Source organism: Platichthys flesus, chromosome 18, assembly GCF_949316205.1.
Source record: "Platichthys flesus chromosome 18, fPlaFle2.1, whole genome shotgun sequence".
Lineage (NCBI taxonomy): Eukaryota > Metazoa > Chordata > Actinopteri > Pleuronectiformes > Pleuronectidae > Platichthys > Platichthys flesus.
This window is the reverse complement of record NC_084962.1, coordinates 16,484,081-16,501,280: the sequence shown is the minus strand read 5'-3', so window position 1 is coordinate 16,501,280 and position 17,200 is coordinate 16,484,081. Positions and strand designations below refer to the sequence as shown.

At 44.2% G+C, this 17,200-nt stretch overlaps 2 protein-coding genes across 3 annotated transcripts in view; one reads left to right on the top strand and one right to left on the bottom strand.

Annotated features, from left to right (window-relative positions):
- Positions 1 to 9,843, top strand: part of LOC133973963 (beta/gamma crystallin domain-containing protein 1-like) — a 27,862-nt gene extending 18,019 nt beyond the window's left edge. For both annotated transcript variants that reach the window (XM_062412033.1, XM_062412034.1), the window contains 11 exons: positions 53 to 176; positions 1,546 to 1,691; positions 2,946 to 3,072; positions 3,934 to 3,963; positions 4,121 to 4,233; positions 4,550 to 4,682; positions 5,576 to 5,715; positions 7,270 to 7,393; positions 7,892 to 8,050; positions 8,358 to 8,520; positions 9,143 to 9,843. In XM_062412033.1, coding sequence (XP_062268017.1) covers positions 53 to 176; positions 1,546 to 1,691; positions 2,946 to 3,072; positions 3,934 to 3,963; positions 4,121 to 4,233; positions 4,550 to 4,682; positions 5,576 to 5,715; positions 7,270 to 7,393; positions 7,892 to 8,050; positions 8,358 to 8,520; positions 9,143 to 9,231 — 1,348 coding nt within the window. In that variant the 3' untranslated portion in view covers positions 9,232 to 9,843. The remainder of the gene's footprint in view (positions 1 to 52; positions 177 to 1,545; positions 1,692 to 2,945; positions 3,073 to 3,933; positions 3,964 to 4,120; positions 4,234 to 4,549; positions 4,683 to 5,575; positions 5,716 to 7,269; positions 7,394 to 7,891; positions 8,051 to 8,357; positions 8,521 to 9,142) is intronic.
- LOC133973964 (reticulon-4-interacting protein 1 homolog, mitochondrial-like) lies at positions 9,539 to 17,200 on the bottom strand. The gene is made up of 9 exons (XM_062412035.1): positions 16,601 to 17,200; positions 16,358 to 16,509; positions 15,293 to 15,361; positions 14,765 to 14,889; positions 14,368 to 14,416; positions 14,127 to 14,263; positions 13,030 to 13,213; positions 11,629 to 11,724; positions 9,539 to 10,393 (listed from the first exon to the last, which is right to left on the bottom strand). The coding sequence occupies exons 1-9, from the start codon at positions 16,875 to 16,877 to the stop codon at positions 10,199 to 10,201; spliced, it is 1,284 nt and encodes a 427-aa protein (XP_062268019.1). The 5' UTR covers positions 16,878 to 17,200; the 3' UTR covers positions 9,539 to 10,198.

Here is a 17,200-nt window from a genome sequence, read left to right as displayed (position 1 = left end):
AGTCACAGTTTGCAAACACACATCCAACCCCCACACGTATGTCTTGTTCCAGCTGGGTGGGCTACAGCCAGCCGGGGTTCGAGGGCCAGCAGCACATCCTGGAGGAAGGAGAGTACCTGGACTGCAGCGAGTGGGGGGGCTCGGAGCAGCTGCTGTCGATCAGACCAATACTGGCTGTGAGTACGACGCCGCACTGACCCAACGTTCACCAGCGTGGCGGGAATGTAACAAAGTACATGTACACTGAAGTACATTTATGTTTTTAAGTAATCAGTAACAAGGGGGGGGGGGGGGGGGGGGGGTCGATCCACTGATCCAATCAGAGCAGGCAGGGAACTGGGCGGCTGATCCCATTAAGATCAATACCCTTTCAAATAATCAATATGACACAACAAGTGTTTTCAGGAGCATGAGTTTGTTTTATTCTTGTATTAAACAAACAGTTCACATATCAATGATGTAGGAGATAGTTGAATTAGGGGACGGGCTGCACTTGGCAAGAAATTGTATATTTATTTAAAGAAGCAAGAACTCACTTTTGCTCAAGTGGAAGAGTTAAGAGTGATACTTTTACTTTTACTTTGAAAATAGACAGACACATCTGGCCTTTGTGTCGTCCAGTATTTCATAAACCAGACAATATTAGTTTAATATATTAGTTAAATTGATTTACTTGTCTACTCCGAGAGCAAACAAGGTAATATGCACATATTAGAATTGAAATGACTCGTGGAAAGACAAACAAACAGGTTCTTTGACACGGTTGATAAGATTCAGGCTGATAAGAATTTTTCATTTGCTCAAAAGAAGAACATATGTGAGAGGATAATGTTATTTCAAAGTAACGAGATCCAACTTCAGATTTGGCTGTAAGCTTTTAAGTCATCCAAGAGGCAATTTGTTTTACAGGACAGCAAACACATCAGATAAACAGTTAATCAGACAATTAGAGTGAAGAATTAAAATGGTGTTACTCTATATCAGTTTTTTTAACTTAACTCAAACTCCACAGGGCCCTTGGATCTTGGTTTATTGAGTTATTGCAGAAATACAGGATACTGTTATTACAAGATTTCAATAAGAATTCAATAAGAAAAAATGAAATCAGAACATTGGTCAGACAAGAGTTTGTTATCTACAGTAAAACCAAGCTGCTCCGTCACCACCTTATCTCCTCCCACCTTCATGAGGCGTGTCTCCACTTTCCCAGTATTAATGATTGATCGAAATTAAATTGGTTTGCATTCTGATACTGGGCTTGACTGTTTTCCTGCTTCCTAATGACACGTGATGAGGAATAGATTGAGAACCACTGCCCTGCAGGACGAGAGCAAAAACTTTGGGTTGAACATTGAGGGAGTTAAGATCAAAAGGCAAATAATCGACAGTCCAATGAGGGTGAAAAGTTATTCTTAGTTTGACCTGAGGAAACCAGACATCAAGTTTCATAACAGTCAGCCTGAGGAGTGTATTGACTTTTATCATAAATATTTAATGTAGCTCTGTCTTCTATTTCTCATCGGATGATTTTCTTCCCTCTTGCAGGATTTCTTGTCGCCCCACCTGAAAATGTTCAGCGACAGAGATTTCGGAAAGCTGGGAGTGAACATCGACCTCACGGTGCCCGTCATCAACATGGACGACACGGGCTACGGCCTGAAGACGCAGTCCATCGATGTCATCGGTGGCGTGTAAGTGACAAAGTGTTAAACCTCCACTGCAGCGGGAGCGTTAATGGCAAAGAGCGGGTTAGGATGGTTCACCGTGTCATTTAAGTCATTTGGATCAAAACAGTCCATTGGGATTCCACGGCTGTGTTTCCACTGCAGGACTAAAGACACTGTGTGTTTTACCCAGCCCCCCTCCAGTGACGGCTGAGAAACCACAACAGCCCTTATGCCCTGCACATGCTTCAAGATTCACTCCCTCAATGCGTCAGGGAGATAATTACCTGTCTTCACGGTTTATTGACTTTTTTTTTTTGTGCAGCTCAGGTGCGTAGCAGTCAGGGCGCCACACCCATGATGACATGTCGAGACAGATCTCTCCTGTTCACTAATGTTTAGTTTGCCACACCTCACTTCCTGCAAACGAAAGTAGGCTCTTGGAGCGTCACACCCTTTTACAGTGCGAATTAATGAGATAACAATCCAGGATGTGGAGGAGGAGGAGGAGGAGGAGGAGTTCCTAGATGCCGGGACAACTTTTTAAAAGTAATCATTCATGTTTGGATGTGTTTAGACGACAGGAGGAACAGATCCAGAGCTCGGTCTGTGTTTCTTCTCTGTTTCTTAATGAAGTCGTCAGCTGGAAAAACCAACAGAAGTAAACAAAACCAGAAGCAGATCAGAATAACGAAAGGCACAACATGCACGGCTGATCACCGCTGCCCAAGGGAGAGACTTAACAGGAGGCTGAACAACACGGAGCGGAACATTTCCCCCCCTCGTTTCGGAGGCAGGATTCTAACGCCTTTCAGGAGCTATTCCTGCTGGGCTGCTAGCCTGTTATTAGATTACACGGCCTCGCCCATGTTGTGCCGTCGTCCTTCCAGGCCTCCCATTGGCTCGACGTGTCGTTTTAGCTATGGTTTTGCAAAAGAGGCTTGTTTTGTCGTCTCGCATGTTACTATACCACGGACACACAAATGCAAACACTGGTCCCTTGTCGGTGCGAGGAGCAGAAATAACTGACACGGAGATATGACACATTTGACAGGATCGCACAAAGGGATAACACAACCGCGGAGGGCCTCACGTGGGAGGAGACTTTCCACTTGGACTCCGACCAAAAACTGTTCACAGTCTGTGCATGAAAAATGCTTGTCTCTGTGTTTGTCTTCTAATTATGAGCAAATGAAAATGGAGAAACAAGAATGTCAGTGCAAATTGAAGAGTAATTATCCTCCTCTTCCTCCTCCTCCTCCTCTGTTTTCTCTCTCTCAGCTGGGTGGCGTTTGAAGAACCAGGTTTTTGTGGCGAGTCCTACATCCTGGAGAAAGGCCTGTATGGGAGCCCGGAGGACTGGGGAGGGCTGCGGCCCCGGGTTGCCTCAGCGATGCCGGTCATTCTGGTAAAAAAAACAAACACAGTGACTCAGAGAAAGTTATGAAATCCAGTCACTTTCTCCTGTTGGAAACAAAGTTAAACTAACTGGATTTAGTGCTTTCCATGATTAGTAATGTGGACTTTTCCAGTATTGAAGCTGCATTCTCACTTCCCTAGATACGTAGCCATGTGACCAGGCACAACATTCATGCTAAATCTAAAATCTCTATGGCAGCACAAGGCTAAAGGCACAAAACACACACACATCGGAATAAATTGATCTGCTCGGGGTTAGAGAGGAAAAATACTTGAGTCATGAGACTGGAACGTTATAAACATCTCGGATGAGGAAGGTGAGTCATCATGAACGATGATGGCAAACAGACGTACGTGCCGAGCAAAGTGATCTGCAGAGTTACAGCTTGGAGCTTCACTGTGGAGGTCACTGACGAGCCTCTAGTTTCACACTTAACAAGCAAACTGCAGCAAAATCCAAGGATCATTGTTGGCCTCGTCTTTCCTACCAAGGTTTCCATGGGGGCCAAGGACAAGTTTAATAATAATAGCTTCCCTTGAGCTTTAAGATTAGTTTCTGCTTTGGCTGCGTGCATCATTTATAATGTCTCAGTGTGTGTTGTAGTTCTTTCTCAACAAATACAGATATGTGGGCACTATGAAAACAACTACAAACCAAGCCTTTGTTTGGTTTTGTCCCCTGATCCCCTGATAAATGCTTTTATTTAAAAACTTGATCAAGTCACTTCCCCTTAAAAAGTCTGAAGTCTGAAATAATAAAGCCATTTTTAACTCCATTATTTCATGATCTTCTGTGGTTCAGTGGCTGTAAATGAGTCTCGTCATCATTATCTTGTTTGTTTTTTTTCAGGATGATTTCCAGAATGCAGCCAAGTTTAAGGTAGGCGATTTAAAAAGAACATAAAGATCACATCTAATCCTGCTGAGATACTGTCTGTCTTATCCAGTGGAGTGTGACAAACGCTCAGAGTTGATGTGACTCAGGCTCATTGTTCTGTGTGTGTCTCTGTGTGTGTGTCTGTGTGTGTGTACTCCAGGTGCAGCTTTACTCTGATCCTGGTTTTCAAGGCTCCGTCGTGGCTCTGGAGGACGGCGCCGCCTCCCTGCAAGACGGCTTCTCTGTGGCCTCCTGCAAGGTTGTGGCTGGCAAGTGAGTTGAATTTCAATTGTAGATATGTCTGTGAAAACACAGCATTAGATGCCCCCCCCCCCTCCACACACACTCAAGGCTAAGGCTCCACATGTGGCAGCAGAGGGGGATATAGTGTACATCTTCCATTTCTCATAATGCAGCATCCACGTTAATTTATTACTAATCTCAGTGAGGCTATTTGTCCTAAAGCATATATAATATATCATACATATTCATATGTACATGACTCATTGTGTGCTCGCAGTAATTTCATGTGTATACTGTATTTAGTGACTCATCCTGTGTGTGTGTGTGTGTGTGTGTGTGATTTCAGCTGGGTGGCGTTTGAGGGTGAGGCGTTCACAGGCCGGATGTATGTGTTAGAAATCGGGAGCTACCCCGACCTGAGGTCGATGGGCTGTGCTGACGGCCGCTCCTCCATCCTCTCGCTGCAGACGGTCGGCTTTGTGAGTAGCAGCAGTTTCCAAGGCAGCGTATTTAAAGCTGCGCTAACTTAAGACCAATCTAAACCATCTTTCAGCTCAATGCTTCGGGTTTTTTATACTATAATGTTTTCAGTCATACTGGTTTATTAGCAGGGCATAGAAACAGTTTGTAGCATAGACTCGGGGAAAAAAAGTCCAAGGTGAAGCCAGGTATTCTTTAAGTTGATACCTGGGGGCTGGCTGCAGTACAGGTCATAGAACCGGCCTCCTCCACGTTATTGAATGGGTAAAGGCCACATCGTATAAAATGTTCTGACGAGGGAGTTCAAGATTAGGTTTTTCTGGTAGGTTTAGTTTCAATTAGTTATTGATGTGATAGAAACTGGGTGAAAGGTCAGAGCACGATCACTTCTTTGCAACCTGGAACCGAATGATGTCAAAAGCTCAGGATGTTGGCAACCGGGGATTTTTTAATAACATTCTTGAGCAGTGTCTTCCATCTTTATAAACCGTTTCATGGATTTAATCTCTATGTCTGCTGCTCTTATAGTGATTATCTTGTTTCCGCCAATGTAAAGATTAAAAAATAAGCGGCTTAAAGGTTTCAGTTTTGAATTGTACAGGCCAGATGTGCCACAATGTGCCACAATAAACAGGGGTCTAATTAAAGGATCCATAAATAGCATAACACTATTCATAGATTTGCATAATATGATTTTTTTTTTTTATAACCTGGCTAAAAATCGAATCCACTGACATGAGTGAAGTGTTAGAAAACCACCTGTGTATCACTGTTAGAAGAGGCGGGACGGTACTAAAGCACATTCATATGAGCCTGTTCCATTTCCACATGGACCTCAGTTCCACCCGTGTCACCTGAGTAATGTTCTCTCTCCCTCTCTCATACTCGGCAGGAGTTCTCGCTGCCGTCCATCACTCTGTTCGAGCGCTGCGGTCTGCGGGGGAAGAGGCTGGTGCTGACCGACGGCTGCGTGAACCTTCAGCTGGCTGGAGGCTGCAGCCGAGTTCAGTCTGTGCTCGTGGAGGGAGGCATGTGAGTACATCACAGGTGGTCGCGCTTCATAGCAAGTCGTAAAGAAACATAAAGGTTGTGAGTTTGAAAGGTTCATGCACAACGGCCCCCCTGTCTGTGTGTCTGTGTGTGTGTTTGTGTGTGGGTGTGGGTGTGTGTGTGTGTGTGTGTGTGTGGGTGGGACTGAACCTGCAGTCATTTGAGGGCATCACATAAAACAGAATATCTTAGTTTTCCCACACCTGTCCCTCAGTGGCCCCGGTTGCTTCTCAGCAGCTTCAGCGTCTATTATCTCTTTCAAATTCAGACGTTAGCAGCTGCCAAGTCATTGATATAATTTTCACTGGCAGCCAGTTGCAGGGTTTCGTTGCATAAAAAACACCACCCCTGTGTATGCTTATCACCATGGTAACAATATCTGTGTCAGATGTGAAAGCAGGTAGATCTCCAAGGACAAAGCCAAATACCTCAACTCAGAGCTGAAGGATTTAGAGATAACAAAACAGGCAAAATCTGAGATGTCTGTTTAAGTTAGCATCTTGGTGTTATGTTGAATATGCTGTCGATATTTTTCTCATGTGCAAAAGCTGCATTGAATCCACATCTGTTAGCAAAACAGCTTCTTGAGGTTATTTTTTTGGGTCTCATGAAGACGTGAAGCATTTTGGGCCCTGGCCTACAGTATATTACAGTATGACAGGCCTGCCAGATGCAGCAGTGATGGAAACCTGCTGCTGATGTGTGAGATTCAGGCTGTAGGTGTGACCCCATGCTGAGGAAATAAAGGAGTCGCAATGAGCCAGAGCCGCCTGTGGAGTGGCACATTCCTGATGCAGGAGAGACGGGCCGTCAGCCAGAGGACACGGCGACGGAGTTAAAAAGTTGACAGTGTCACAGAGACATCGGATTGTTTGTGGAGCTCAGCAACTTTTGAGAGATTGTTGACATGCTGCATGGAAGAGAGGACTCAGAAATTAACTCACGAGGAAAAACTAGAATCTTAAAATTAGGTAGACTTTGTCTTGTCGCGTCAGAAGACTTCAAATTAAGATTAGATTGGTTTCAGAAATGTTTATAACATTAATAATTAGGATATAATTGTTCTAATTTTTAATAAAGGAAGTCTTTTGTTTCATTTTTTAGTGCAGGATATTTTGCCGAGGCACATAATCTCAAAACCAAACCAGCAGCATAATGTTACAGGAGCCAATTGTGTAAAAATAGAAAAAGTGCATTTTACTGACCTTACTCTTAACTGTATAACCTCACAAGTTTTTAAAATATACCAAATTAGACATGTTCATAGATGTCAGTCTCATTAATGTGCCTGATTTTTCTCATCTAAATATTTGCATTATTTCTTGAGAAATTCACAGAAATGTCCCAAAAAACGCTCTGTCCCGATTTGCCCCTTTAAATCGAATCTGTTTCAAAAGTTTAGGAGTTGTTCCTTAGTCCACCCTGTCCCCGTCCACTGACTTACACCCGATAATACAAACAAACAGTATTTATCTTGTGTCGTGTTTGATTGAATATGTAAAAACCTGACTGTGTTTTTTCTGTCTCTGTTACCAGGTGGATTCTTTACGAGGGAATCAACTACCAGGGAGCTCAGATTTTATTGAAACCCGATGAGATTCACGACTGGCGGAAGCTCAGCAGCTGGAACAAGATCGGGTCCCTCCGCCCTCTGTTACAGGTGCGCCATTAAATACACTGTGTATATATACTAGATTTGACTGAACAGCATCAACAGCCCACTTACTGAAAATAAATATATATGTATATGTATTTATTCTCTGCAACATTTCCTTTTACATATTCACTAATGCAGTAAACATCCTTGTGCAGTGACCTTTTCCTTCTGTCTGAAGGGAAATGTATAGATTTACATTTTCTCTGTATTCTCATCGTATTTTTCATTTTATTCAAATTGCCTATTATTTTATTTCAGACCTTCACATTCTGTTGTTTACCTCGATGTAGCTGCTGTAACAGTTGAATCTTATCCTATCTTGCAGTTAAGACTTTTTCAGCATGTGATATAGACTTTTTTAAAGTATTATTAAATGTAGTTGCAGGTAAGGGAGTTGTGAGAAACTTTGATGAGTGATATATTCTTTATCCCGGTGACAACTGAAGTCAGATGAGCAAATTCTTTCTTATGTCATCTTTTGTGTATTTCCCCCCCGAGCAGAAGCAGGTGCACTTCCGTGTTAGGAACCGACAGTCGGGGCTCATGATGTCGGTGACGGGGGATTTAGACGAAATTAAACTGCTGCGGATTCAAGAGACGGAGGAGACTGGCGGATTCGAGCAGATCTGGATCCATCAGAACGGACATCTCCACTGCAAGGTACACCATCACCATCATCCTACTAATGACCAGGGTCAGGGGTCAGAGGAGTTTGTGCTGAGTAGTGAAGATGGAGCCGTGTGTGTATTCACCTTCATGCATATTAACACATCCCCATCTAGATTCCTAAAAGTCGAATTCATGCATGTCGCAAATACTGGCTGTGATAATTTGAAGACTGTACCCTTTCAGTAACTGGGTGTGGATGGGTTTCCTCTCCAGTATGAAAAGGGCTTGGGACCAGCTCTACTCTATTCGTCTAAATGTCACCAGAGAAAATAACCAGCTGCTGTGCTTGTGTTTCCAGCTGCTGGAGGAGTGCAGCCTGGGTCCCAGCGGCAGCCTGACGATGGCAGGAAGCCGCGTGGGTCTCACCCAAGAGGCGGGCGACCACGTCCACCTCTGGAGCATCACCCCCGACGGCTTTATCCGATACACCCCCTCCTCAAATCTGGTCCTGGAGGTCAAAGGTGAGCAGCTATAATCCACGTGTGTTACTTCCTGCTGGCTGGGACGAGTTCAGCAAATGTCAGAAAGCATTCAGAATGCCAAGGAAGTATTTCATGCTTATGTCAGCGTCTGTAAACCTTGTTAAATATTTTCACGCAGCACAATGATCTAAGATACCATGTTAATGTCAACACAGAAGGTTTTTACAGTGCGCCACAACATTAGAGTTTCACTTAGGAGACAAATTCTATATATTAATTACCAATTTAAGTTCAAACAAACCCCACATCAGCAGAATATTCATCAGAAGGATCAACTTGTGCAGAAGCTTGTGGGTATTTACATCCTGGGAGTCAACATATATCACTGTCAATTAGTGACACCTAGTGGACTAAATAATGTCATGGTACTATCTTTCACTGCATGTAGATGTACAGGTGTAGTATTCAAGATTATTTATAAAGTGAAATATATGAGAAATGAAATACTTTTGACAGTACCATATAATAGGCCCCTATCTGAACAGATTAAGGTTTTATAATGGCTCCTGATGCGCGATAATAAATGAGTGTTTATCTTTAACAACAACCCAGCTGCAGGAAATTAAGAATATTTTTTTTTTTTCACATCCGTCTCTCTCAGGTGGCCACAACTACGACAAGAACCAAGTCATTCTGAACACCCTCGATGCAAATAAACCCCAACAAAGGTGGGATGTAGAGATTATCTGAAAAACATCCCGAAGCTGCTCGACAGGATCTTAATATCACCGAGTGCTGGAGGTCGAGGTACGCTGGAGCAAGGCGGAGATCACGGCGAGGATGTACATATACCCACTGAGTATACAAATGGAGTCTGAACTCGTAATACTTCATATATCCAAAGATTTATATTTTATCTTTTCGATGAATAAATTTGTTTGCCTTGATGTTAACTAACTTAAATCAGTGTTAACACGTCTTCCTGTATTTGCATTCGATGTTCCTCATTGTATTCCAGCTGCTCGCACAGAAAGGAAACAAAACACGATTTCCTCTGAAATGTCTTTTATCGTTTAATCAACACCATACACACACCTGTCTTTTGCTAACAAAATAAAAGTATTTTTGTCAATAAATACATTGTACAGTAGAATGAGCTGGTAAATGGGGCACTACAGTGTGGAAGCTGATAAAGTTCCATTATTTTTTTTTCCCCCTCACAGGCAGAGTAATAACATGAGATGCATGATGGGAATATAAGTGCTCCTGGAGACTGTGCAAATGTAAAATAATGTAAATAGTTATCTGCCTTATTGTGCTGCTTCATCTTGTACTGGACATAAACGCATCTATTGACAAACATCTCCAGCTCTGTATGATATTCATTATTCTCTAGCTCCTTGTTTGGTAGGATGCAGCAGACAGAAAGCGTTCAAACCCCTGGCTGAGCTTATAGTCTGCAGTTGATATTTATATTAGCTTCAGCATGACAGAAACACAGCATCACTCAAGCACCGTGTGAAAACCTCTCTTTAACAAGAACAACCGTCTTTGGCCTCCTCCTCGTTACGAGCTGCGATCACGCTCGTGGTCTGTCGCTCCACAGCAGCACCTCTGATTTGTTTGGACAGTACAATCCGATGCTGTCAAGCAAACGTCTCATAAAGGTGAGAAGACTCCCAGAGGCTTTATTCCCTTGGTGATCCGCTTCCCCTCATTAGTTCTGCTGAGCTGTTCCCTGCGCTCCTCGCTCTGACTCAGCGCAGACATCCTGTACCAGCTCCTCGGCCTGTCTGGTGTCGTTTTCAGCCACCCTGACGACCGTCTTCCCTCTGGCGTGGCCCAGCTCCAGCTTCTGAAAAGCCTGGGGCACCTGGGAGAAAGGGAACTGGGCCTCCACGACTGGCAGGATCTGTGATGGGACGGCAGAATGAAACGTAAGGAACTGGATGTTTAAAACAAGAAACATATGAAGAGAGCAAATATATATCTTGGTTCTGGCTGTGGGTTTGTTTTAATGGGTTGGAGGGGAACAGGTATCACTTAAAGACTGTGAATAAAGATGGACGACACGCCTCCACTTCCTCCCACTATCCAGGAAGTAAGCCAAAACATCTGAGATAGTAATGCTGCCATCTTGTGTCGATGGCCTCATTTGGGGCCTGGGTGTACATGGCAGCAATCTGAAGATAGAGCTGTGGTATCATTGGTCGCTGATACACACGCTTGAACAATCATGAGAAGGTCTCAACTGTCAATCATGACACTTTACTCTGTTTTTATAGCAACTAATAACTAATTGAAACAAAACTTGCGATAAGAACTAACCCAAAATGAACCAACAAACCAGGAAGTGGTCAAGACGTTTCACTTTTGAGGAGCGGACATGTCGAAGCAGAAACTTAAGTATATCTATCATATTATTAATCAACTCAAACGAACAAAGACCCACAAGTTTCTAATGCTACATCATCTCTGCTTTGATAGGCGCTAATGTGAAAAGGTGAGGGAGGGGTTCAGAATGTGATGAGGCTGAACAATCCTGCGGTCGTCCCACAGCACCAGCACCCGGGGCTTGTTATTCTGGTCAGCATCTCTTGTCGCTAACAATGAATGGGGAGCGCGGTGGCGTCACACTGGGAACTAGCCACACTTCTGGCTGAGAATGGGACGTGCGGACGGAGCGTGCAAGTGTTGGTTTTTGTGCGGGAGAGCTGTGTGTCTGTGTGTGTGTGTCTGTCCACGGCATCCTGCCACTGGTCCGAGAGCACCGCTTGTAGTAAAGCCCCTGGACAAAAGGACAGAGGTTGCACACGCTTTGGCGAATGGCTGCTCAGCACTGTTTAAAAAAATCCATTCACAGTCTCCTGGCGCCTGACTTGATTGCCCAGCTGCCAACAGTGCAGCAACCAACCAGCACAGTGGGAACGCTCGCTCCTTAACAAAACATTGAATACAGGCATGTATGGAATCCATGGTATGTTCATATTCATTGCTGTATGATCTGCATACCTGCATCAGTCCCCCCCCCCCCCCCCCACACCAGGATGTGACTGTTGTGCAACTGAGAGGATTTCCATCTCCCCTCTCTTGTCAGGCTGAGTGGTTCTGAATGACAAGTATGTGGGAAGCGAGGCAGAACAGTACCTTCCCCGCATCCACCAGTTTCCTGACCTCGTCCAGGAAGGGTCCGTCCGGAGCATATAACCCCCACCGGTAGAAGACTCCACTCGATATAATGTTCTGAAAAAGAAAACACGGTGGCAATGAGAAGTCAGGCAGGCTGCTCCTCACTGGGGGTTCAGAGAACACACACAGCCACTATCTGGGCTATTCTAATTTGAGCACTACATTTTCATAGATGTCTCCGGTTTTAATATAAAACAAAAAATATTGTGTTTGGTTAGACTTTACATTTGGAAATTTAGGAACCATTGCAATGACGTTTTAAGATATATATTTGTAAGCTGAAATATCATTATCCTAAATTTGAATAATAGTCAGCCAATACAAGTGTAAACTATAAACATCTTCAACAGAAATCACCTAAAATACACCTAGGAAAAGAAAGACAGAACCTCCCATGTACTACTCTAGAAACTTTGATATGTGACATTATAAATTATTCTGTGGCATTGCTTTGTCACACTTTCTGGTAAAACTATCCGTGCCTGCTTGAAAAAAGAAAACAGGCTCTCCCTGATCATTCACTGCTGCAAAGAAGTTAAACACTAGAGGGCTCAGTTGCACCGTGCTCTCCCATATGATAGAGACATGCTGCCCAGAGCCAGACACTGAGGGTGTGACTGCTGCGGATGAACTCCGCCAAACTGACCAGCTGCATGCTCCCGGGGACAAAGGGGCCCGGAGGCTTGGCAAGAAACACACAAACACTGGTATTTGACGGGGGGAGATGGGCCGCAATCTGCACAAACACCTGAAAACTGCTGGTTCAGCAGTGAACACATGCGTGCGCAAACACACATACACGCGGCATTTACACTAACGCTCACACACACACACAGTGTACACCCTCCAGCTCCTGCTGCACACACACACACACACACACACAGCGCCAGCCATGCTGTCATCAGTGCCTCCACCGCTCAGGACAACTTGACTCAGTTCCTGTAACAGCTCCACCCTGTCCTCAGCTATTCACCCACTACCCTCATTATATGAGTGCTCCACTGACAGAGCAGCGGGTGAGACAGGACACACACACACAGAATATGAAGCCAAGTCAAATTATTACCCAGTTTTCTCCTCTTGATTAACTTGATTAATCTGATCAGCGGAGCGGAAATAAAACACTGCAAAAACTTCTACTGGCTGGAACAGGTGTGTGTGTGTGTCTATGTGCAGATATTACACCCTATTACACAATTATGTCTTTCCATGCCACTGACGGTTGAGTATTCCATTTCGGTTTGGGAGGACCCGAGCACCACACCCACGCTAAAGGCCTCACAAATAGTGCCAGGCTCAAAACAGGAATTCAAAATGAAAGCCAGAGTGGAGGATTCTGAAGATAGTCTTCATGTCTACCTGTACGGCCTTGGTGCACAAGGTGATTCCAGCGTTAACTGTCCCGTCCAGCAGGCCCAAGGAGTCGGTGTTACTGAGTAAAGGTGTAACCAGCGTTATGTACTTTGCCCCAGACCAGGGCTTCAGCAGGCCCATCGCCCACTGCTCCGTCTCTCCACCGATGTTGTCCAAAATCACATCGAACCTGAGCGTGCAGACACAGACAGCCAGACTTTAGAGGAGTCCCAGTGGAGGAAGGTTTCAAATACTGAAGTATACGTACACACATCGTAACAGCGTTCATAAAGAATAGCTTATCATATCAGGTCACTGCTCCTCTGTCAGAGCGCAGATTTCAAGAGTATGTTGGAAAAATATTATCTTTTTGTCTTCAAGCCAAAGCTGGGGGTTATTTTGAGGGCAGGGAGGAGGGGTGGTGGTGGTGGCCCTGGTCTCCATGGAAACTAAAACAGAGATTCAGGGAAGCTGTTGACCACATTTGGTTTTTAAAAGGGGGGAGAAGCACATTCAGTTTCAGCAGTCTTGGATGATAGCTTTTCATTAGCACCTTAATTTACCTCCACCAAGGACGTTATGTTTGTCACCCCTGTTCATTTGTGTGTTTGCTGGTTGGTCTGTTTGTCTGCAGGATTATGCAAAAAACCACAGAGCACATTTCCATGAAACATGATGGGAGGATAGGACGAGGGCCAAGGTCGGACCCATTACATATTGGCAGAGATCCAGACAAAGGGGTGGCTCGCAGATTCTATTTTTTTTTTTTAAACCACTAGCTTTAACATTGTGAGATTGGGCAATGCTTTTTTTACTTTTTAGACTTTTTAACAGAAAAGTTATTTGTGGATCTTGATTCAAAAATGTTGTATTAAGGGGACTAAAATCTACAAGTGTTTGCAATTTGCTCTAATCTAGTTTGTGTTTTTATCAACCCATCATTTGTCGCATCATGATCTTAGCTATAGAACTGATGGGCCTTGGCGGAGGTACAAGCTCTACTGAGCTCTACTCTAGTTGAAGTGGCCTGGACAAAGGTTAATAAAAACATGTTTTACTCGACTCTGATCTCTGTCTACACTTTTCACAGAAGGACCACGTACTTCTCCATCATTTCTAGTTGTTCAGCAACATCTCCTGATGTGTAGTCCACCACCTCGTCAGCTCCCAGCCCTCTGACAAGGCCCTCTGCGTTCTGGGAGCAGGTGACTGTTACGTGGGCACCCCAGGCCTTCAATAACTGCCAACAACAGGGACATGCACACAGAAAGAGAGAGAGAGAGGCATTAAACTCATTCAGGGTTTTAACAGAGTCATATTTACATGCTGGACACTGTGTCTTACTTGAATAGAGAAAGTTCCGACACCTCCCGATCCTCCAGTGATCAAAACTCTAGGAGAGTTAAATTAGACATCAAGTGATATATTTTTTTACAGTCCACAAGTTAATGAAAAGATTTTTAAAACTCTTCTAATGTCAATTAAAATGAAGCAGAGGAGCAGTTTCACTAGCGGAGAAAATGTGGTGAAAAAAAAGCAGCTTATCAAAGTAAGGATCTGCTCGACTGCACTGACTTCTCTTCAGGAAAAGAGCACATTAAAAAACTCTAGCGCCTGGAGGGAAACGGCTCGCGCCTCGATGAAAGTTTATAATATTTTTCAGGAACTTAGAATTCAGGACTAATGCTCTGTGCTTGGACGAGTTCAGTACGAGGTTATCCAAGGTCAGGCTGATGCTTGCCTTTTATTTGAAGAGCTTTCTCTGCAGAGACCACCTCCACTGACCAGCGCGGACAGAGCGGTGCTGGCTACATAAGGGATTGACGCTGCCTCTGTGTGACTCACTAATTCCGGCTTAAGGGAAACCTGAAAAAAAAACAAAAACACAGACATTGTCAAAAGTAAGAAACAAACCAACGTGTCAGCAGTCTTTTTCAAATTCACAACCAAGTTCCGTCTAATCATCAGAGCTACAGTGAGCGCGACTAGCTAGGAGCTGCTGAATTAATGAAGTTCAGGGAAAACACAGGGCAATTTGTGCGTCTCTGTAATTGCTGCCAAAAGTGGCTCCCGCAAGCAAACAGACTTAATCCTAATTACAGGGAGTTCTTTGTCAAAACTTTTCACTACATTCTTACAATTTACATAACAACATACTGACAGGAAACTCGATTCAGAGCCAGTCTTTCGTTAGATGACAAACAGTAAACAGTCCTGGAGATTGTCTCGGAGATTCAAAAGGAAAATATACAACCACTGCGCAGCTCACCTCATACTCCGTGAGAGTCACAAATTCTGCCAGACTTCCTTGTTTCCATGGAGGAACAGCAGCCCACACCTGGAACACAAATATGACAATTAACATGCAGAACAGGACTCCGTTTAACCACCTCCTCATAATGTCTCAATCTGGTTAATTGTCCATTAAGCGCTTAGTCGGGTGTTCCAGTCGGTTGTTATCATCAAAATCATTTCCGGTGATGTCTTTTAAACTACTGGAAGATTACTGGGAGACTATATGCAGAAACAGGTGTTTTGTTCTATTATTTAATCACATTAACTGAATTTGCATGATTGTATTTCTCTCTGCAGGAAGAAAATAGGAGGGAGACAGTCGCAGTGTCTTGTGAGTCTCACACATGTGATAGCCAAGCAGAAAGAAATTGGGGAGAGAGATATGCTGAGAAACTATACATTTGTAAAAACGCCTCTATTTTATCTCAGTGTTTCACTATGGTCACCTACTCTTAAACAACTTTGGATGTGTTCACGATTTTCGGTAGACTTTCTTTTACCACAATTTCTACATTGAAGTAGTTTTTTGTTGATATTGTCCAACAGGTGTTAATTCAGTGGTGGTGCTGTACTGGGCTTCATAATAATCAGTAATAATAATAATCATTACAGCGATCACAGTTAACACCTCTTTGAAAGTGTCAATGGGGCCTTGTTTTCCTGTGAAGAGTTTGAATTTTGTCCCTTCCACAGCTCAAGACAAGCAGGTTGAGGTTTGGATAATCAAAGACTCTAATTTGTCCATAGGTGTGAATGTGAGTATGAATGGATGTTTGTCCCTCAGTGTTTGCCCTGAGATATGTTCGCATCCTGACTTATACTTAAGATATTGTATCGTATACGTGTTTACAGTGACAGCTTTGTAGTATTTCCTGTGTCTGGACTTTCATCTCAATGCTGTGAACTTATTCTTGACCTATTTTACCTTTTATTATTCTCATGCTCTTGTGTTGGACTGTTTTGTGAAACTAGATGCCTACATTTACCCTGGGGATCAATAAAGTATACAGTATATGTCTTTGTCCTCCTCATCTCGTACCTCATCTCCTGGAGCAAAATGTGTCACCTCCGCTCCACAGTCCACCACCACACCAGACACATCCCGACCCAGGATCACAGGAAACTCACTGTCCCCGTCCATCACAGACATCGGATCCTTTCTTAACTTCAGCAGTTTTGCTCCATAACCACCTGTGGAAGAGAAGAGGAAGGGATCAGGTGAGTTGATGGGTGATTGATGCAAACCACTGATTCTCTAAGCTGTCCAGAGTCTGTCACTCACCCCTCATGGCCAGATCCAGGGGGTTCAGACTGGCTGCGTGGACTTGGATCGTCAGCTCAGTGGGGGACCGGACGGTGGGTGCAGTGGCCTCCTCAGTGTACCTCAGAACCCCGTTGGAGCCGTACTGGTCCACGACCCAGGCTGACATGCAGCTCTGCCGTCTTGAAGGTGAACTGCAGACATGTCTCCTGCAGCACACGCCGGCTAATGTCCGGGTCGAGCCGCCTGCGGCTGCTGCATGAGCCCGGGACAGACACCGGAGCCAGGTCGATGCCATGGCTGCCGTGTAACTCGTCCTGCAGATGGAAGTCTGTGGCTGCAAGGTCCACTTCACCTCCGAGGTCGATTAGCTGCAGGGCCGACTAGCTAGCTACCGAAGTTAGCTGCTCGGCTAACATTAGCATTACCAGGTTGTCCCCTGCTCTGAAAAGACCTAGAAATTAGCTCAGCGGGTAAAATACACAAGCGACACACTCTCTGTGGACTTTATGTGTATAAACGAGTGTTTAAAAAGGTTGAAAGATGAACTATTGTTTCTCAAACGAGCAGGTAACACGCCCCTCTCTAGCTAGGTGGCTACATAACAAGCTAATGTTACAA